The 21,711-nt window shown below is 42.7% G+C and overlaps 1 protein-coding gene across 1 annotated transcript in view; it reads right to left on the reverse strand.

Annotated features, from left to right (window-relative positions):
- The window catches only part of unc5a (unc-5 netrin receptor A), a gene marked incomplete at its 5' end in the record, with an annotated part of 199,186 nt that overhangs the window by 154,256 nt on the left and 23,219 nt on the right, over nt 1–21,711 (reverse strand). Inside the window, 2 exons of the mRNA XM_067995836.1 lie at nt 8,558–8,738; nt 12,411–12,514. Coding sequence (XP_067851937.1) covers nt 8,558–8,738; nt 12,411–12,514 — 285 coding nt within the window. The remainder of the gene's footprint in view (nt 1–8,557; nt 8,739–12,410; nt 12,515–21,711) is intronic.

The following is a 21,711-nucleotide window of genomic DNA, read 5'->3' on the forward strand; positions in this document are numbered from 1 at the left end:
GTGATGTGGCTGCCATGGTTGAATAATTGCTAGTGGTGTGACCTGTGAGTTGTGGGTGTGCAGTTTGCAACAGTGGTAATGTGTGGGGGTGAGAGGAAGTATCTGACTGGAAGAGTTGAGTACTGATTGAAAGAGTTTGTTGGTAGGTGGGTGATGGGGGTTGTAGTGTGTGGAGCAGTGGATTCAGCTAGTGGTGCAGTTGGTAGGAGACGCCACTTGACAGTTGACCTCACTCACCTTGACCACTCGTGTCAAAGCATTGAACTTCTTCCTGCACTGCATCCATGTTCGTGGTGCTATGCGCCTGACATTGACTTCGTCCCCCACTGCCTCCCACTGCCTCTTCAGCATGTGTCAAGAGGGCCTCTTGCCCCGCTGTGAATATAGGATGCCCCTCCTTCTGTCCACCTCTTGCACCAAGGCTGCTGGTGCATCATCAGAGAACCTTGGTGCATGCTCTCTCGCAGGCCTGGTACAAACTCAGATCGGCAGATTGTGAGATCTGGCGTGCAGATTGGAGGATGTGGGATTTGTAGTGCGCAACCTTTATTCAATGTTTTAACATAACTCAACAGTTTGTAAACATAGGGGCGGGACCTGTACCTGTGTTGTACGTGTGCAATGTCTGATCTCCATTCAGGCTCCGTGCGGACCCGTATTTTATATTTTGCAAATAAGAGGTGCAGGTTGCCTATAAATGGTGCTCGCCACTCGCGCGATATCAGCCCCCCCCCCCCCACACTTGCTGGTGAGCAGCCACTCTACAGCGCAGCTAGCAGATATCAGGTAAATGACCAAACAGCACGAATCTCATGTGCTGCCTGCATCTCAACGACCGGACGTGGGTTAATCGCGCACCGTGACCCCACGCGCCCGGATTCGGTGGTTATCGAATTTAACACCTGCTGTGGCCAATTTTGGTCCTATTTCATGGAAAAGGTTCAGAGGAAGGCCACTAGATTGATACCTAATTTAAAGGCCCTTAGTTATCACACTAGACTTAGAGAGTTAGGGCTTTCTAGGCTTCAAGCAATTTTGGTTGAGGTCTTTAAATTAATTAAAAGATTAAATTCAGTCCATGTGCATAGGCTATTTGAGTTAGATAGGTTGGAGAGGACCAGGGGACATAAATATATCTTACTTAACAAATTTTGTTTGATAAAGCACTTTGGGATGTTTTACTATATTAAAGGCAAGTTGTTGTTGTTAACCATAGAACTAGGTTACATGTCAGGAGCTACTTTGTTTTACAGACAATCATCAACCATGGTACAAGTTACCAGCTCATGCAGTAAGTGCAGATTTGTTGCAAACATTCAAAAGGAAGCTAGATATAGAAGGTAGGTGGGTACTGGGGGATGTGTTTCCCAGTCACCATAATTTTTTGCATGGCTGGTTGTTTGTGGGGGGGGGGGGGGGTGGGGGGCAGCAGATGAGTGTCACGTTTGCATAAATTGCAGCTTGACAGTATGGGACAGGCTTGACGGACCGGCTGGTCTTTTCCTAACCTTCATTTTTGCATGTTCATATTTATTGAACATAGCACACAGAAGAAATCATTCCTCCAAATGATTGCATTTTATGAAGATTTAAATAAAACCATGTGATCTAAATGGAGATTTCTTTTGATTGATCGACACGTAAAATACAATAGTGCACAATAGATAAAAAAGAATAATTTACTGAATCTTGTTACTTCATTGGTATTGTATTTAACAATGCAATCACCAGGGTGTGCTATGAACTGGATAATGAGTGTGCCAGCCACATCAAGGAAGGAGGAAGGAGGAAACCTCCGAAAGCTTGTAGATTTCAAATAAAAATCGTTGGACTATAACTTGGTGTTGTAAAATTGTTTACAATTGTCAACCCCAGTCCATCACCGGCATCTCCACATCATAGCCACATCAAAGGCATTAATGGTGATGAAGAAGCTAATATTTTTTCGATCATCTCATACCTCTGGAAGGAGGCATTGAGTGGACATCAGACACTGCAGGTTTCCTACAGGGATAACATTTGAAACCAATTCTGTGGTCAGTATTGGGTCACTTATTGTCAGGTTAAGGTTTGATTTTACAAAATTCAGGTTGACTTTTCTTTTTGGAAAATGTTTGCATACATAGACAAAGACAAAATATTCCTCTGCTCTTGTGGAATGTTATTTTTTCCTGCAGTCATGGCAAGTGATGGATAAGCAACTTTCAACAGTGCAGGAGATAGTGACAAAAAGAAGTGTTATTTTTGTAAATACAGTTCAAAGCATTTTTTTTAACCTGCCACTTGGTGATCCAGATACTGTCAGATCCATAAAAACCTAATGTTCATCTGTTTTCTATGACAGTCTGGTTTGATGTGCTTACTTTCCTTATGTGATAATCTGCAGCTAGTGTGCATCTGGCTATTTAGTATGCATTCATAGTACTTGTTTACATAATAGGAGAATTTTGATCACTGGTGTCCTCATGATAATCTAATTCTTAATGACATAGAAGGGTATTTGCCTGGCAGTAAAATGGTAAAAAGGGGATGTGCCCCACCACCTCAAGTGCGCCAGGGAAACTTACACACTGGCCCGGAGGTAAAAGATTAGTACCTAGAATTTCTGCAGTGGTTCTCCTGATTGCCAGCTGCAGCTTCAATAGAAGATCAGCAGAAACTCCAGAGAAACAGCGTAATCGTTAATGTCATTTCTCCAAGCTTTCCGCTGAAGTTACAGCAGATGAGATTGGCAGAACCTTATGGAAATTCTAGGTGGTTTTCTTCAATTTTAGTTTTGTTTTGCAGTCATTTTTTGGACCTTTGAAGTTGAATTACATATTTTCGCACAAATCAGTAGTTTTTGTATTTCTTGACGCCAGAATCCATTTTTGTTCAGGTATTTTCTTCCCTTTCTCCTTTCCTGGGTGCCTTCCAACCATTTTTAGCTTACTGGGCAGTCAAGTGACCAAGCTTGCATTAAAAATGCTGCTCTGAAGCTAACAGCTAGGAAGTGAACTAAATCTAACTGATTTTCCCTCACTCTCTGTGAGCAGTGGATGATGTCCACTCACTACCTCCTTACAGTAGCTTGACTAAGATCTGTAACTTGATGCACAGATAAACATACAAAGCTGACCTATTGAAGCAATATATTGAGACTCCAACACACTGAATGATGCACGATACATGGTTGAATACGGCACACTATGAAGTTGTCACCAACTCATCAGCATATGATGTGCTTCTTAAACGACATGTGTAAAGTTTTACTCTGCAAGTCCTGTAGCACACAGAACCAGGAGTTAATTCTACAGTGCTCAAGATACAGAAAGTTCTCTAGGTACATTATTCTAAACTCTAATGTTGTCTGATTCCATTAGTTGTGCATTTTGTTGTAAATTGTCAAGTCTACTGTACATATCTCTTCCACTTTTTAACGTTCATGATTGAATTCTTCAATGAACAAGTGGAAGAACAATGTATGTTCATGCAATTTCTGCCCAACTGTCTTGCACTTGATCTCTCCATTGTAAAACAATTACTTATTTTTTAAAAAGGGTCCTGTTGTGCACGACATTAAATTGCATAACACACAATGATATAATGGCTGACAACTGAAGATTAATTGATAAAATTTAATAAACCCCACAGTCACATCTCATAATCGTTTGAACATTTATCCACAGAAAGGATTTAGAAATAGAGGTATTGTAAATGTTATGTTTTAAAGCATCATGTGTTCAGGCAAGTTAAAAAAAAAGTGGAGTGGGCATTTTAACTCGAAGCTGGTTTCTGGTGAGAGCAGGAGGTCTTCGGTGACATTAACTGTCGAGCCTCATTTAAATGTTCCTGGTCCACTTCCTGCCCATAACGGACTAGAAGAGGGAGCAGAGTAACTGCTGGATGTCGAAGATTGAGCAGTCAAGGACTGCCTGCTGGCTTCAAGGTAACTGGCAGAGAGGGTGGAGCAGGGGTGGCCGTGACTTTGCTTGTTTTTTTTTCATTCATTCATGGGATGTGGGCATCACTGGCGAGGCCGGAATTTATTGACCATCCCTAATTGCCCTTGAGAAGGTGGTGGTGAGCCACCTTCTTGAACCGCTGCAGTCTGTGTGGTGAAGGTTCTCCCACAGTGCTGTTAGGAAGAGAGTTCCAGGATTTTGTCCCAGCGATGATGAAGGAACGGCGATATATTTCCAAGTCGGGATGGTGTGTGACTTGGAGGGGAACGTGCAGGTGGTGTTGTTCCCATGTATCTTGTCCTTCCAGGTGGTAGAGGTCGCGGGTTTGGGAGGTGCTGTCGAAGAAGCCTTGGCGAGTTGCTGCAGTGCATCCTGTGGATGGTACACACTGCAGGCACTGTGCACCGGTGGTGAAGGGAGTGAATGTTTAGGGTGGTGGATGGGGTGCTTTGTCCTGGATGGTGTCGAGCTTCTTGAGTGCTGTTGGAGCTGCAATCATCCAGGCAAGTGGAGAGTATTCCTTCACACTCCTGACTTGTGCCTTGTTGATGGTGGAAAGGCTTTGGGGAGTCAGGAGGTGTGTCACTAGCTGCAGAATACCCAGCCTCCGACCTGCTCTTGTAGCCACAGTATTTATATGGCTGGTCCAGTTAAGTTTCTGGTCAATGGTGACCCCCAGGATGTTGATGGTGATGGGATTCGGTGATGGTAATGCCGTTGAATGTCAAGGGGAGGTGCTTAGACACACTCTTGTTGGAGATGGTCATTGCCTGGCACTTGTCTGGCGCGAATGTTACTTGCCACTTATCAGCCCAAGCCTGGATGTTGTCCAGTTCTTGCTGCATGCGGGCTCGGACTGCTTCATTATCTGCGGGGTTGCGAATGGAACTGAACATTGTGCAATCATCGGCGAACATCCCCTTTTCTGACCTTATGATGGAGGGACGGTCATTGATGAAGCAGCTGAAGATGGTTGGGCCTAGAACACTGCCTTGAGGAACTCCTGCAGCAATGTCCTGGGGCTGAGATGATTGGTCACCAACAACCACTACCATCTTCCTTTGTGCTAGGTATGACTCCAGCCATTGGAGAGTTTTCCTCCTGATTCCCATTGACTTCAATTTTACTAGGGCTCCTTGGTGCCACACTCGGTCAAATGCTGCCTTGATGTCAAGGGCAGTCACTCTCACCTGACCTCTGGAATTCAGCTCTTTTGTCCATGTTTGGACCAAGGCTGTAATGAGGTCTGGAGCCAAGTGGTCCTGGCGGAACCCAAACTGAGCATCGGTGAGCAGGTTATTGGTGAGTAAGTGTCGTTTGATAGCACTGTCGACAACACCTTCCATCACTTTGCTGATGATTGAGAGTAGGCTGATGGGGCGGTAATTGGCCGGATTGGATTTGTCCTGCTTTTTGTGGACAGGACATACCTGGGCAATTTTCCACATTGTCGGGTAGATGCCAGTGTTGTAGCTGTACTGGAACAGCTTGGCTAGAGGCACAGCTAGTTCTGGAGCACAAGTCTTCAGCACTACAGCCAGGATGTTGTTGGGGCCCATAGCCTTTGCTGTATCCAGTGCACTCAGCATTTTCTTGATATCACGTGGAGTGAATCGAATTGGCTGAAGACTGGCTTCTGTAATGGTGGGGATATTGGGAGGCGGCCGAGATGGATCATCCACTCGGCACTTCTGGCTGAAGATGGTTGCAAACGCTTCAGCCTTGTCTTTTGCACTCACGTGCTGGACTCCTCCATCATTGAGGATGGGGATGTTTACAGAGCCTCCTGCTCCTGTTAGTTGTTTAATTGTCCACCACCATTCACGACTGGATGTGGCAGCACTGCAGAGCTTTGATCTGATCCATTGGTTGTGGAATTGCTTAGCTCTGTCTATAGCATGTTACTTCCGCTGTTTAGCACGCATGTAGTCCTGCGTCGTAGCTTCACCAGGTTGGCACCTCATTTTTAGGTTCGCCTGGTGCTGCTCCTGGCATGCTCTTCTACACTCCTCATTGAGCCAAGGTTGATCCCCTGGCTTGTTGGTAATGGTAGAGTGAGGAATATGCCAGACCATGAGGTTACAGATTGTGCTGGAATACAATTCTGCTGCTGCTGATGGCCCACAGCGCCTGATGGATGTCCAATTTTGAGCTGCTAGATCTGTTCTGAATCTATCCCATTTAGCACGGTGGTAGTGCCACACAACATGTTGGATGGTGTCCTCAGTGCGAAGACGGGACTTCGTCTACGTGAGGACTGTGCGGTGGTCACTCCTACCAGATGCATCTGCGACAGGTAGATTGGAGAGGACGAGATCAAGTAAGTTTTTCCCTCGTTTTGGTTCGCTCACCACCTGCCGCAGGCCCAGTCTAGCAGCTATGTCCTTCAGGATTCGGCCAGCTCAGTCAGTAGTGGTGCTACCGAGCCGCTCTTGGTGATGGACATTGAAGTCCCCCACCCAGAATACTTTCTGTGCCCTTGCTACCCTCAGTGCTTCCTCCAAGTGGTGTTGAACATGGAGGAGGACTGATTCATCAGCTGAGGGAGGGCGGTAGGTGGTAATCAGCAGGAGGTTTCCTTGCCCATGTTTGACCTGATGCCATGAGATTTCATGGGGTCCAGAGTCAATGTTGAGGACTCCCAAGGTCCACTCCCTCCTGACTGTATATCACTGTACCGCCACCTCTCGTGGGTCTGTCCTGCCGGTGGGACATGACATACCCAGGGATGGTGATGGAAGAGTCTGGCACGTTGGCTGAAAGGTATGATTCTGTGCATATGGCTATGTCAGGCTGTTGCTTGACTAATCTGTGGGACAGCTCTCTCAATTTTGGCACAAGTCCCCAGATGTTAGTGAGGAGGACTTTGCAGGGTCGACTGGGCTTGGTTTGCCTTTGTCGTGTCTGGTGCCTTGTGGTCTGTCCAATTTTATTCTTATTGTGACTTTTTTTCGTGAGATTTTACAACTGAGTGGCTTGCTCGGCCATTTCAGAGGGCAATTAAGAATCAACCACATTGCTGTGAGTCTGGAGTCACATGTAGGCCAGACCGGGTCAGGACGGCAGGTTTCCTTCCTTAAAGGACATTAGTGAACCAGATGGGTTTTTAACGACAATCCAGTAGTTTCATGGCCACCATTACTGATACTGGTATTTTTATTCCAGATTTTATTTAATTAATTAAATTTTTAATGAATTGAATTTAAATTCCCCAGCTGTTGTGGCAGGATTTGAACTCATGACTCTGGATTACTAGCCCAGTAACATAACCACTATGCTACCGTACCCTGCGGGGATCAGAGGAGCACTCCTGCTTTTCCTGGCCCCACAAAATAAAGTTTCTGACCCCCTAAGTCTTAAGATTGTAGATGGCAGGAAAGGGACAAGCTCCCAAAAGGGTAACTAACCTGCTCCGTTTTAGCTCCCCACTGGCCCAGCTTCCCCCAGGTGGGTAGGGACAAAATTGACCCCGGGGTTTCAGACGTTAAGATTGCTAATGAGCTAGTATTTGTGTTGTTTCTCCATAGACTGTAATTACCAATTCATTAAAATGTCTCTGCAATTGAAAAACAACTCTCATCCACAATATTAGAAAGTGTTTTTTATCTGTCAACAGAGCGAGATAAGCTAGGCACTGGGACACTGGCTGGCAGCGAGTTTTTTGAAACAGGAAGGATGTACAAGCAGTCAGGTCTTTTAAGGAAAAAGCTGCAATGTCTTTTGCCAAGGCTGAGAGTCAGAAATACTGGAGTAACATTTAGAAGTCATTTTGTTTAAGTTAAATAAGATGATCCACTGATGTGGGGGGACATGTGGGATGCTCTGTAATTTGTATCATTAAATGAAGATAAGTTGTACTGTTTGAAATAAGTGAGTCTGATCATAATTGTTATTCTGTATGTTCACCTTACTATGAAATGAAGCAATTTATCAATTCGTATTAGGCCTCATCTCACCAAGAGTTTGCGCAGTTCACCTTTGGAGAAATTAAAGCAGTATACATGCAAAAGACAGAAATATCCAGTTCACATCACAAGGGGGTGTATTTGTTAGGCCCTCAGGTTATGCTAGTGTACAAGTAGATATATAGCAGTGTGAGGCAGCTGCCATAAAAGTAAGACACTCCAATTGCTTATGGGAGCAACTAACACCGCTGCTATGGCACACCCAAAATCATAACATTCATTATCAATTAAACCAGACCAAATTAGTAGATGATTTAACAAATATTTATGTGCAGTGTCATCAGACAATATTACAGTTGAGCACAGTGAGATCAACATATTGGCAGAGGACAAGACCTTGTGGTGGAAGGATATTTCTGAGGAATTTTTTTAATAATTTCCAGATGTTTAATTTTAATAGTTGTTGCTTTGGGATACTTGGTTTTTGAAAGATGGTTGCATAGTTCAGTTATGACTGGAGGGCACCACAATTGAATAATGCATGATCCAGAAGGAGTGGAATATTTTTTAACTGATGTGATGATCGCACCTTTGCATTTTAAATGTATGCTCTGTTCACGCATTCAGTTTAAGAGATACTCAATAAACCTCACATTTAATAGTAAAACATGCTTAGTTTCAATAATCATAGACTTAAAATCTTGTTACCATATGTAGTTATAGCTGCAGTTGTACTTCTGCGTCTGGCTACTATATTCTTTGCCACACAGGTGTAATTTGCTGTGTCTGATAGTCGAGCCTCTTTGATGATCAAATTATGGTCCATGGTGATGTAAAAATTAGGATCTTGAGTTGGGTCAATCAGTTCTTCATTCTTCAACCATTCCACCTTCCAAATACAAATTTTGAGAATTAATTATAGACAAGAATTAATTATAGACAAGAAAGGGTAAATTTTGCAAAACTGTGGTCCCCATGCAGAGCTTCAGGCAACAGGATCATGGATTGGAGAATCAGCGTAGAAGTGGGCGTGCCTGATTCACAGCATCTTCACTTTTCTAGTGATTAATTTTAACCACAGGATTTTTGGAGGCACGTGGATTGATGCGTTGACGTCTGGAGCCAATTCTCTGATCAGCGCTCTTTTCGAGTGAGGCTCTGCACCAGGAACACATCTCGCCAAATTTACCCCTATAAGTTGTTTTAAAAAATATTGCCACCGACAATGGTTTTCTTTAATAATAATATATAATGAGATTTGAGTTTACATTATTCAGTTTTTTTATATCATAGTAATGGATCTCTCTTGGTGTTGTTCACACTAAATCAGATGATATGTTGTTTTATAAAGATAGGGATGTTGGGGGGATTTTAAACTTCAGCCCAAAACAGGTGTGAAGTTAACAGTAAACCAGGGTCAGGGTTAGGAAGTGCATTTAGATGTACCATTTTAATATAGACAAATATATAACTACTCGCTGGGAATTTCCATGGGGCTTCTTCTGCTCCACCATGATAATTTTGTGGAAATTTGGCAGAAGCCTCGTTTTCACTGGTAAACTGGGTTTCTGCTGAACTTCTGCCAAAGTTCCAGTAACAGAGCAGGAGAAGCCTTTTCAGTAATGGTGATCAGGCAGAGTTAAGGAACAGAAAAGGATGTAAGATTCTGGTAGGAGTTGTCTTTAGACTTCCTCATAGTAGTGATGCAGTGGGGTGGGGGAGTATAAATAAGGAGATCAGGGAAGCATGTAGCAAAATGTAGTTATAATGGGAGGTTTTAATTTTCACAGACTGGAAGAAGCAGAACAGTTCAAATAGTAAAGGCAGTGAGTTTCCAAAATGTATTCAGGACTAATTCCTAGAACAATATGTTTTAGAACCAACAAGAGAACAGGCCATGCTAGATTTAGTGATGAGTAACGAACCAGAATTATTTAACATCTTGCAAATAGTGACCATAATATGACTGAATTTGATATTAGGTTTGAGAGGGAGAAGGGTGAGTCACAAACAAGATTTAAATTTAAGTAAGGCAAATTTCAAAAGGATGAGTAATGAATTGACCATAGTAAACTGGGCTGAGCTGCTAATGAGTAAGCCTACAGATAATCAGTGGGAAGTATTCAAAGAAGTATTTGGTACAATACAAAACCGGTAGTTAAACCCCAAAACGCAAAAGTTCCACTTGTGTAGTTAAGCAACCACAGTCAACAAATGAGGTAACTTACAGCGTCAAGCTAAAAGAAAAGGCTTACACAAATACAAGGAAAAGTGGAAATCCAGCGGACTGGGAGAGCTATAAAAAGCAACAAAACGATACAAAGAGACTAATAAGAGGTACAAAAAAGGAATTTTGGAAAAAAAAAATTGGAAGAGATATCAAGTTGCTCAGAGGCTGTGCATGGACATTTCAGATTTAACATTACGTCGGGGTCCAAATTGCGTTATTGGACCCTGACATTTCATTACTTTTGAGACCTCTTGCTTGCCTGTGGTGGCTGGCCTCCGTGCTCCCAAAAACCCAGGAGATGAAATTGTCGCGGGCAGGAACATTGCGGGAACACAGCGGGTTCCACCTGGCCAGCATTCTAACCCCCTGCTCTCCCCGCTCCCACCGGGAGGGCAAAGTTAAAATTGGGGCTTAAATAAGAATCACTGCACGGATAGGAAATTGCATAAATTGCATAACTCATGATTACAGGAAATGGGGCAGATTTTTGTCTTCACCACCTGGGTGGTAATCTGGCAGGCGGATCAGAGTGGTAGCATGTTTGATTTAATGTATGGAACAAAAGTGGCAAAAGAGGAAATGTACTCCATAGATAGTCAATAGCATAATGAGAGTAAGGGAGGAAGAACATTTAATCAGTAAGCTCACATTTTTTATATAGATTATGAAAGAGGAAGAGGATACAAATTTATATTCGTATGCAGAAATGGTACCGATATTGTACACTGTGAAATTGTCAGTGTAAACCATGTGCAAAGTAGAAACTGATATGAAACTCATACCAAAAGGACCCAAGTACTTGGATTGAAAGTGATTGAAAACATAGGCCTGGAATTTCCACATGGGTTCTCCTGATCGCTCGCCGTAACTGGTGGGAACCCTGGAGAAACAGCATCAATACACCTTTCCGCCGTTTCTGCAGGGTTGCTACCTAAGCTACAGTGAGAGATCGGGAGAGCTCCACGGAAATTCTACCCCATAGTCTTTCATAAGCGTAAATGTTGGCCATCCATAAATCAGTATGCCCATGCAATAAATCTCATTTTTAATGTAGTGTCTCTATATGTTTTAATATTTATATTTATGTTACTATAAAATTTTCTCAGCAGAACCCGTACAAACACTATAATCTGCATTCAGTAAATTTCTGCTATCAATACAAATCATTTAAGGGGATAATTGAATGAACATGAACGCAGCATATAACTTCTTCTGTGTTAAATGGTTTCAAACTCATTACTACTTCTTGTTCTTCTGTGAACTAGCCACATTGAAGTTATTCCCAAGAACCCATTCTATAAACTATAATTCAGGATGAATGATAAAATACTTGGTATGTTCTAAAGGCTGAGTTTATTTTTATTAAGTTATCTTGAGAATCCCTATGTGGTCAGTTTTCGGTAAAATATTAAAATGTCTACGTGGCAAAGAAGCAGAATGCAAAATGGTTAGAAAGGGTTAATTAGTTAGTAACTGAGATTGGTACACAATTTTACAACACCAAGTTATAGTCCAGCAATTTTATTTTAAATTCACAAGCTTTCGGAGATTTTCTCCTTCCTCAGGCAAATGTTTCAAGATCTTGAAACATTTGCCTGAGGAAGGAGAAAATCTCCGAAAGCTTGTGAATTTAAAATAAAATTGCTGGACTATAACTTGGTGTTGTAAAATTGTTTACAATTGTCAACCCCAGTCCATCACCGGCATCTCCACATCGAGATTGGTACAGGTGGCCTGGTCTCCTGCTGGGCCATATGTTTGCGTAGTCAGCAGGTTTGCATTGTCTTAGCAATGTAGAGTCTTTGATGTGATTCAAGGACTGGTCTGAATGTCTCCATGTTTATGGCAGATCAATATAGGTAACGAGCTTAGCCAAAGTTGAAAGACATTCCAGGTTGGGAGATAAGGAACAGAAGGAACAGGGAAGAACATTCCCAAGTTGGAAGGTGAGGAAGTATCCCCTTTGATGTCTAACAGCAACATGATCAGCACATGGACGATCTATGATTGGCCGGAAATAATGTAACCCCGCATGGCAACCTATGCCCGGCTTATGATTGGTGTTGACCCTCGTTAAGTATGTTCCAACCCTATTGATTTGTATAAAAACGTGTGGATTTCTGTATGTTTCTTGTTCTTGCTCTGCCAGCATAGAGGGACTCTATCAGGAGTCCAAATCAATGCTGCAGACTAAGAACCCTGCTATTAAAGTTGTGTTGAACTTTAAAATGTACTCGACTTCAGATTTTACTGAACCAGACTGAGGGGAAAGAATCCGGATCGTCAATCTGATGGCTTCAGGTTGAGCCGTGGAACGGTGCTATTACTTACTTTAGCTGATGGAATACCCTCTGGAGGTCGACAATGGAGTAAAACCTCTTGGTCCAACGGAACCTCTCTCCCTAATGGCTCTTGTTCAAAATTCTTCCGCAGATCTCCAAATCAGAAACAAGAACTATAATTAAGTAAATCTTCACTGTTATGAAACCTGTTCTTTCAAAAACAAATTTAACACTTAACACTGTAACCTAGATGGAATTTTTTTTCTATAACAAACAAATCACTTTAATTCAAGTTTTCAGACAGACAAAGGTAAAAATTTGAATATTTTTACAAACTGAGATTTAAATTCCTGCTAATGTCTACTGTCTAGATAAAATCAGGGTAATGACAAGGAATCTCCAAATCTGACAAATCTTAGAGAGATCCATTTAATTTTTAACTGCTGAAACTGATATTCTATTCTTCCATCTCAGTTACATTAAGAGCTTGGCCTGGATTTATTTCCACACCCGAGGAAGGGAATGGGGAAAGACAACTGCCCAATGCCTCAATTCTACCCTGACCCTGACCCATCTTTTGGTTTGGGCTGATTATTCATGCAGAGCGAGCTCCTGGCAGGATCCCCGCCACCAAGAGGGAGCCATGCTGAGCAAGGAAATGCAATGGTGCTGACACCTTCTGCAGCACCAGAAGAAGCAGGAGCCAAAATTGAAGTGGGATAAAAACCTTAAGACTAAATCAAATTTTATATTGAAGGCCTTGGACTAGACTGAGAAACATAATTACCTTGAAACATTATTTGAAATATTACACATAATATGCAATATTAACACAACCGGACAGCACACTTTATAAACAAATTACATAATTTAACCAATGAAATTGCTGCTGTATTAAGCTCATGCTATCTCACTAATAAGTTACCAATGTTGTGGTGATATGTTTTATGGTCAATCCCGACATGATTGTTCCTGACTTAAAAACAGAAATTGTTCAAGCACATCCTCCAAACGTACAACAGCACCATCGTTGCCGAGTCCCTCACCATTAACATCGTGGTGGTCACCATTGACCAGAAGTTTAACTGGACCAGCTATATCAATGTCATGGCCAGAAGAGCAATGCAGAGGCTATATATTCTGCAATGAGTGGCTCATCTCCTCACCACTCAAAACCTCACAACCATCTAAAAGGCACAAGTCAAGAATGTAATGAACATTCAAGAAGCTTGACACCATCCAGGACATAGCAGTCTGCTTAATCGGCACTCCTTCGTTAGATTTAATATCTGCCCCTCCATCACTGGACGATCAGCAGGATGCACTGCAGCACTTACCAAGCTTACTTTGACAGCACCTTCCAGCCCCATGACATCTATCACTGAGAATGACACAAGTAGCAATATTATGAGAGCACCATCACCTCCATGTTCCCCTCCATGTCACATACCAGCATATATCACGCTTCCACTGTCAAAATCTTGGAATTCTCTACCTAATATCACTTTGGAAGCACCATCACAAAAAGGACTGCAGCCATTCAAGAAGGTAGCCCACCATGACAATCTCAGGGTAACTAGGGATGTGCAATAAATGCGGCCTGATCAGGGTTGCCCACATCCCAAGAACTAATTTTTAAAAACTCAAACACATCACACACCAAGCTATAAGTAGGGAAAATCAGAGGTCAGAACCTCGTCAGGAGTGTCAAATGGGTGGTAGCTAATCGGCTGTCCATCATATACCCCCCCCCAATTTACCTTTCCGTTGACTTCAATGTCTACCACCTGTTTTATGCCTCTGCTGAAGTTGAAAGTTCCACCCATACTTTCGCTTACTTGAACAACAAAGAGCTGCACACAGTCTGGGTAAACTCCAACCCTATTTCTGATTAAGATACCTCTAGTACTTCATCATTAAATGGCTACTTTCCACAAAATGTAACAGGGGTTGTAATCATACAATTGCAGAATTAGGGGTCATGATGAAAATTGATGGACATGAATGGGTTAGAAGGATGCACAAAGAAGAAACATGGGCAGTGAAAGATAATACAAAATATTTTTAGCTGTCTTGAAAGACAATGAAAAGAAGAAAGTTCAGTAGATTGTATTTCTATGGTGCATGGGATACATGGAAGTCAAAAAAATTAGAAGAACAGTGCTAATCTAGTTATATGGAGAAGATGATGGGAGATGTCAAGCATTAAGTTTGGAGTACCATCAGAAAGGTAATTATGAATAAATTTGTGGGTAAAGGCATCATCATCATTATAAAGGGAACTGTAATCTATATACTAGCTAGCTTTGCTTTCTGCTTTAAAGCTTCTGCCCAGATGTAGCATGAACATTTTGTTTTTGAATTGCTCCTTAGTGATATTTTGAAGCTTTACTTCAACGATATGATGAATGGGCTGAACCGCCCCACAGCCCTTTCAAAAAGCCAACATATGAAAATACTTCCCTCACAAGGGACTTAATTTTACCATGTACCAAAATGAATTTGATGTGAGTTCAATATGTCCACTCTGAAAGCTGCATTGGGCAAACTATCTCATCCAAATGATAAACTTGTCAGACTAGAAATTATGTAATCTCCTATCACCAAGACTTCCAGACAAGACTTGAAAAGATGAAAGATCAGTTGTCAACCTAAAAACTACATTTGTCTTATCACAGTCAAAGTAAACAAGGACAGTAGTGTCACAATAGTAATTGATAATATAGATTACAGACAAGGAGAGAAAGATAAATGACCAGATGTCCTTGATTCACTGAGACTGCATCAGATTGTACACCCTGGCAAAATATTTTAATGAGGTTTATGCTCTCAGCTTTAAATGATCATTCCAATAGTACACAATTTTCATTTTTCCACAAGTTCAGTTCTAATTTCTCATTATGTAACTCTGTCTGAGCTGTTCTACTTCATTTTGCCTTCCCCCTAATACCAGCAAACTTCTTCATTTGCAGCCAAATACAGGGGATCTGGATAACTGCATTTTCTCAGCTGGTGATGTCCCACGCTGCAGCTTGCAACTGTATTTTATTGTATGGAGAGCCATCAGCCCCAAACTGCATCCCTCTTTTGTGCACCTCTTGCATCAGGACCTCCAGCCTTGCAGCATCAATGGGAGCAGTGTTGCCTGCAATTAGTCCACTTTTATGCCTCCACCATAACTTGCTCTTTAATGGTGAGCTACAGCCCTCCAAGATCTGGTCCCTTGCCAGACCATATACTCCCTAGGCCACTGTGCTACTGGTAAAGCTCTATGGGTAGTAGCCTATTCAAATTAGGGGAGGAATTCCTATTGTACAGCTTGGCGCAACCCACCCACTGAGCTGCCGGTGTAGGCTAGTTTGTGTCGTGGGCTATCACCACTTCATTTTTGCCAAACTCACAAAATAAGGGCTATAAAGTGCGCTTAACTTCACCACTTTATTTTGTGCGGTTAAATAAAGTGTACCTCTTTAAAATCAAGTTAATGATGGACAATTGCAAAAATATACAAAATTAAAGATTGACTGAAGAATTAATCAGCATCAACATTATTTGCTTAAAAAGCTATGTAGATTTCTGTTTACAGAATTTATAAGGATTGATTTCTGTGCTTTGGAGGTCCTGTGACAAAAATACGTATTTTTATCTAAATTTTAGCTTAGCATTGGCTTCTTTCATTTTGTCACAGTATGCAAGGGGTAAAAATCTAACTTCACTCACAAAAATCATGTCCCAGTATAACTAAATGCAATGTTGCAAGGATTGTTCAGTTGGTTGTTTGCAACTTACTTGAGGGAAGAGCCAAGCCATCAATTCAAATACAAACATGCTGTGTGGTTTGTTTATATATGGATTTGATTGGCATCATTTTGAATTGAACAAGCATTTATTATCCCACATTGTTCCAATCACTGAGTTTGGTCTGATCAAAAAAGCAAAGCTGAATTTGATGTACTGCTTCATTAAAACAACTCTGTTTCGTTCAGCCATTTTTCATCCCTTACCTTCAGTTGAGGGGTACAATTCAGGTGCCAACTCGTATGATGCAGGAGATTCTAGCAATCTTCTTCACATAGCCATTCCATCTAAAATTTGGTATTTGCATAATTTTTCTGCTCATGGCAAACTCCCGCACACACAGCAGTGTGATAGAGTACAATTTTAATATGCCGACAGGAAGAGTCTGGGGGGGTGATTTGTGGACACCAATCCCGGAAGGGAAGTAGGCAGGTTCACAGCCCTAATGAGGCCAATCAAAGCCTCTTCAGGGTTTCGCACCTGGCAGCCAGTCTGATTGTCAGGCTGGCTGTGGACAGGAGCTGCACATCCGAGGGGGGAGGGGTTGAAAGAGAGAGAGGGAGACCTCATTGGCAGTTAGGATAGAGAGAGGGGAACAAAGATTAGAGTGGAGACATCAGACATCGGGATCAGAGGGCAGACATTGGACATCGGGATGAGAGTGAGCGGAGAGGGGGGGCAGGCAACATTGTTTCTAAGGTATGTTTATTTAATTTGTTTAGAATATGAAATATAATTTTATTTAATTTATTTAGTTTATTTTCCACTGATCCAGCCCTTCCTACCTGGTTTCACCAGGCGTGAATGGGAAGCCGTGGGAAAGCCGCCCAGGTAACGTTAAAGTCTTTTTAATTATCCAATACACAAAAAATAAACTATCTTAAGTACCTCAATGAGGTACATTTGATCCTTTAATTATCAGCCCGCCGGATTTAAGTGGGGGTGGGACTTCCTGGTGACTGCTGTACACACGCACACAGATTTGCCTGAGTCTCATTCAAAAATGTGCGAGTTACAGCCGAGATGTCTGCCCGCTCCCTAAAACAACGATTTTGATTGTCCCCCCCACCCCCAACCCACCTGTTTTTCCCTTCTAAAATCGTGCCTATAATGTTCACACAGCTGATAGGATTTTCTAGCTTTGCTGCAGCTATTTAAAGGGCATAATCTCTGCTGCCAGGGGATTTAGGTGACTGAAAATGAATGACTGCAGTAAAATGGAGGACTCAGACACCAATTGCCAAGATTTGCAGAGACTATTCTTGAGGTGATGCTGCATTAAGTGAGGCAAAGCAGGGTTGTTTTAAGTTGAGGGTTTGAAACTCAAGGGCAAACCTCTCCACAGAACAGTCATTCAAAATACCTTGCACTAAATAGATGACAGGGTGAATGATGTCTAGAACACCTAGAGGACCTAGCTACAAATGAGAAAAAAGATGATAGACTTTAGGAAAGCTACCAAAGTAAGGCTCTGCAACAGTACCTGCCCCCATTATACATGCCACAGCATGTTTACTCATATCTTGTTACCATTTTAATACTAATCCTTGAGAAACACTCAGAACCTTACAGCTCTTTGAATGGATCACCGTACTGCAGCAGGACACAAATTCATGAAGCATGTGACAAGCTCAGGGGCATCTGCAGGAGAGTCCTACGAGGACTGGAAATATCTCTCATGATTATTCATACTAGTGCTCCAATCTATAACAGGGTCTCTATAGAAGTATTGAAGTTTATGGTACAGAAGGAGGCAATTTGGCCCATTGTATGTGCCGTCTTTTTGCTGGAATTTTTTTATTCGTTCATGGGATGTGGGCATCAATGGCGAGGCCGGCATTTATTGCCCATTCCTAATTGTCCTTGAGAAGGTGGTGTTGAGCCGCCTTCTTGAACCGCTGCAGTCCGTGTGGTGAAGGTTCTCCCACAGTGCTGTCAGGAAGGGAGTTCCAGGATTTTGACCCAGCGACGATGAAGGAACGGCGATATATTTCCAAGTCGGGATGGTGTGTGACTTGGAGGGGAACGTGCAGGTGGTTTTGTTCCCATGTGACTGCTGCCCTTGTCCTTCTAGGTGGTAGGGGTCGCGGGTTTGGGAGGTGCTGTCGAAGAAGCCTTGGCGAGTTGCTGCAGTGCATCCTGTGGATGGTGCACACTGCAGCCACAGTGCGGCGGTGGTGAAGGGAGTGAATGTTTAGGATGGTGGATGGGGTGCCAATCAAGCGGGCTGCTTTGTCCTGGATGGTGTCAAGCTTCTTGAATGTTGTTGGAGCTGCACTCATCCAGGCAAGTGGAGAGTATTCCATCACACTCTTGACTTGTGCCTTGTAGATGGTGGAAAGGCTTTGGGGAGTCAGGAAGTGAGTTACTCACTGCAGAATACCGAACCTCTGATCTGCTCTTGTAGCCACAGTATTTATATGGCTGGTCCAGTTAAGTTTCTGGTCAATGGTGACCCCCAGGTTGTTGATGGTGGGGGATTCAGCGATGGTAATTCCGTTGAATGTCAAGGGGAGGTGGTTAGACTCTCTCTTGTTGGAGATGATCATTGGCTGGCACTTGTCTGGCGTGAATGTTACTTGCCACTTATCAGCCCAAGCCTGGATGCTGTCCAGGTCTTGCTGCATGCGGGCATGGAATGCTTCATTATCTGAGGGGTTGCTAATGGAACTGAACACTGTGCAATCATCAGCAAACATCCCCATTTCTGACCTTAAGATGGAAGGAAGGTCATTGATGAAGCAGCTGAAGATGGTTGGGCCTAGGACATTGCCCTGAGGAACTCCTGCAGCAATGCCCTGGGGCTGAGATGATTGGCCTCCAACAACCACTACCATCTTGCTCTGTGCAAGGTATGACTCCAGCCACTGGAAAGTTATCCCCCTGATTCTCATTGACTTCAATTTTACTAGGGTTCCTTGATGCCACACTCGGTCAAATGCTGCCTTGATGTCAAGGGCAGTCACTCTCACCTCACCTCTGGAATTCAGCTCTTTTGTCCATGTTTGGACCAAGGCTGTAATGAGGTCTGGAGCTGAGTGGTCCTGGCGGAACCCAAACTGAGCATTGGTGAGCAGGTTATTGGTGAGTAAGTGCCGCTTGATAGCACTGTCGACGACTTTGCTGATGATTGAAAGTAGACTTATGGGGCGGTAATTGGCCGGATTGGATTTGTCCTGCTTTTTGTGGACAGGGCATATCTGGGCAATTTTCCACATTGTCGGGTAGATGCCAGTGTTGTAGCTGTACTGGATTAATCCAATACCAATCACATTGTCTCGCTCTTTCCCCATAGCTTTGTAGCTTCCTCTGCTTCATATGTTTTTATCATAGTATCACAGTAGGTACAACACAGGAGGAGGCCATTAGGCCCATCATGCCTGTGCCAGCTCCCTGAAAGAGTTATCCAATTAGTCCCATTACTCTGCTCTTTCCCCTTAGGCCTGTAATTTTTTTCCTTTCAAGTATTTATCCAATTCCTTTCTGAAAGCTACTATTGAATCTGCTTCCACCACCCTTTCAGGCAGTGCATTCCAGGTTGTTACAACTCGTTGCGTAAAAAAATGTTTTCTCATGTCGCCTCTGGTTCTTTTGCCAATCACCTTAAATCCGTGTCCTCTGGTTACCGACCCTTCTGCCACTGGAAACAGTTTCTCCTTATTTACTCTATCAAGACCGTTCATAATTTTGAACACCTCTATCAAATCTCCCCTTATCCTTCTCTGTTCGAAGGAGAACAACCCCAGCTTCTCCAATCTCTGCACATACCTGAAGTCCCTCTTCCTTGGTACCTTTCTAGTTAATCTCTTCTGCACCCTTTCTAAGGCTTTGACATCCTTCCTGAAGTGTGGTGCCCAGAATTGAACATAATACTCCAGCTGAGGCCTAACCAGTGTTTTATAAAGGTTTAGCAGAACCTCCTTGCTTTTCTACTCTATGCCTCTATTAATAAAGCCCAGGATCCCATATGCTTTTTTAACAGCCTTCTCAACTTGTCCTGCCACCTTCAAAGATTTGTGTATGTGCACCCCCAGGTCTCTGTGTCCCTCCACCCTCTTTAAAATTGTACCATTTAGTTTATATTGCCTCTCCTCATTCTTCCTACCAAAATGTATCACTTCAAACTACTCTGCATTAAATTTCATCTGCCACGTGTCTGCCCATTTCACCAGTCTGTCTATGTCCTCCTGAAGTCTGTTACTATCTTCCACATTGTTTACTACATATTCGAGTTTCGTGTCATCTGCAAACTTTGACCCAAGTCCAGGTCATTAATATATATCAAAAAGAGCAGTGGTCTTGATATTGATCTCTAGGGAACTCCACTGTATTTTTCTCTCCAGTCTGAAAAACAACCGCTCACCATTACTCTCTGCTTTCTGTCCCTTAGCCAATTTTGTATCCACACTGCCACTGTCTCTTTAATCCCATGGAGTTTAATTTTGTGAACAAGTCTATTATGTGGTACTTTATTAAATGCCTTTTGAAAGTCCATATACACAGCATCAACCACATTACCCACATCAACCCTCTCCGTTACTTCATCAAAGAACTCAATCAAGTTAGTCAAACATGACTTTGCTTTAACAAATCCGTGCTGACTTTCAATAATTAGCCCATACTCTTCGAAGAGCCAATTAATTTTGTCCCGGATTATTGCCTCTAAAAGTTTCCTCACTACCGACATTAGTCTGACTGGCCTGTAATTGCCGGGTTTATCTCTCTCCCCTTTTTTATGACATTTGCAATCCTCCAGTCCTCCGGCACCATCCCCACATCTAAGGAGGATTGGAAGATTGTGGCCAGAGCCTCAGCAATTTCCACCCTTACTTCCCTCAGTAACCTAGGATGCATCCCATCTGGACTGGGTAACTCTTCTATTTTGAGTATTGCCAATCTTTTAAGTACCTCCTCTTTATCTATTTTTATCCTATCCAATATCACTACTACCTCCTCCTTTACTGCTACATTGGCAGCATCCTCTTCTCTAGTCAAGGCGGATGCGAAGTATTCATTTAGTATCTCAGCCATGCCCTCTGCCTGCACAAGAGGATCTCCTTTTTTGTCCCTAATTGGTCCCACCCTTCTTTTGACTACCCTTTTACTATATATATGCATATATATAAAAGACTTTTGGGTGCCCTTTTATGTTAGCCAGTAATTTATTCTCAGACGCTCTCTTTTTGCCTCTCTCATTCCCTTTTTTAGATCTCCTCTGTACTTTCTGTATTCAGCTTGGTTCTCTCCTCTATTATGAACCTTACATTTATCATAAGCCTCCTTTTTCTGTTTCATTTTAATCTCTATATCTTTAGTCATCCAGGGAGCTCTAGCTTTGGATGCCCTTCCTTTCCCCTCTCATAGGGATGTGTCTACTCTATACCCGAACCAACTCCTCCTTGAAGGTCTCCATTGTTAACAGTTACAAGTTGGACACCTCCTCGCCAAGGTTAGGTCTCTTTGTATTGCAAAGTTGTAGAACCTGCGGCAGACAATCATTATCTTCGACACACTGGGGGATGGGACTGTATCGTAAGAGACCTTGATATGTT

The sequence above is a fragment of the Heptranchias perlo genome, chromosome 14 (assembly GCF_035084215.1).
Source record: "Heptranchias perlo isolate sHepPer1 chromosome 14, sHepPer1.hap1, whole genome shotgun sequence".
Lineage (NCBI taxonomy): Eukaryota > Metazoa > Chordata > Chondrichthyes > Hexanchiformes > Hexanchidae > Heptranchias > Heptranchias perlo.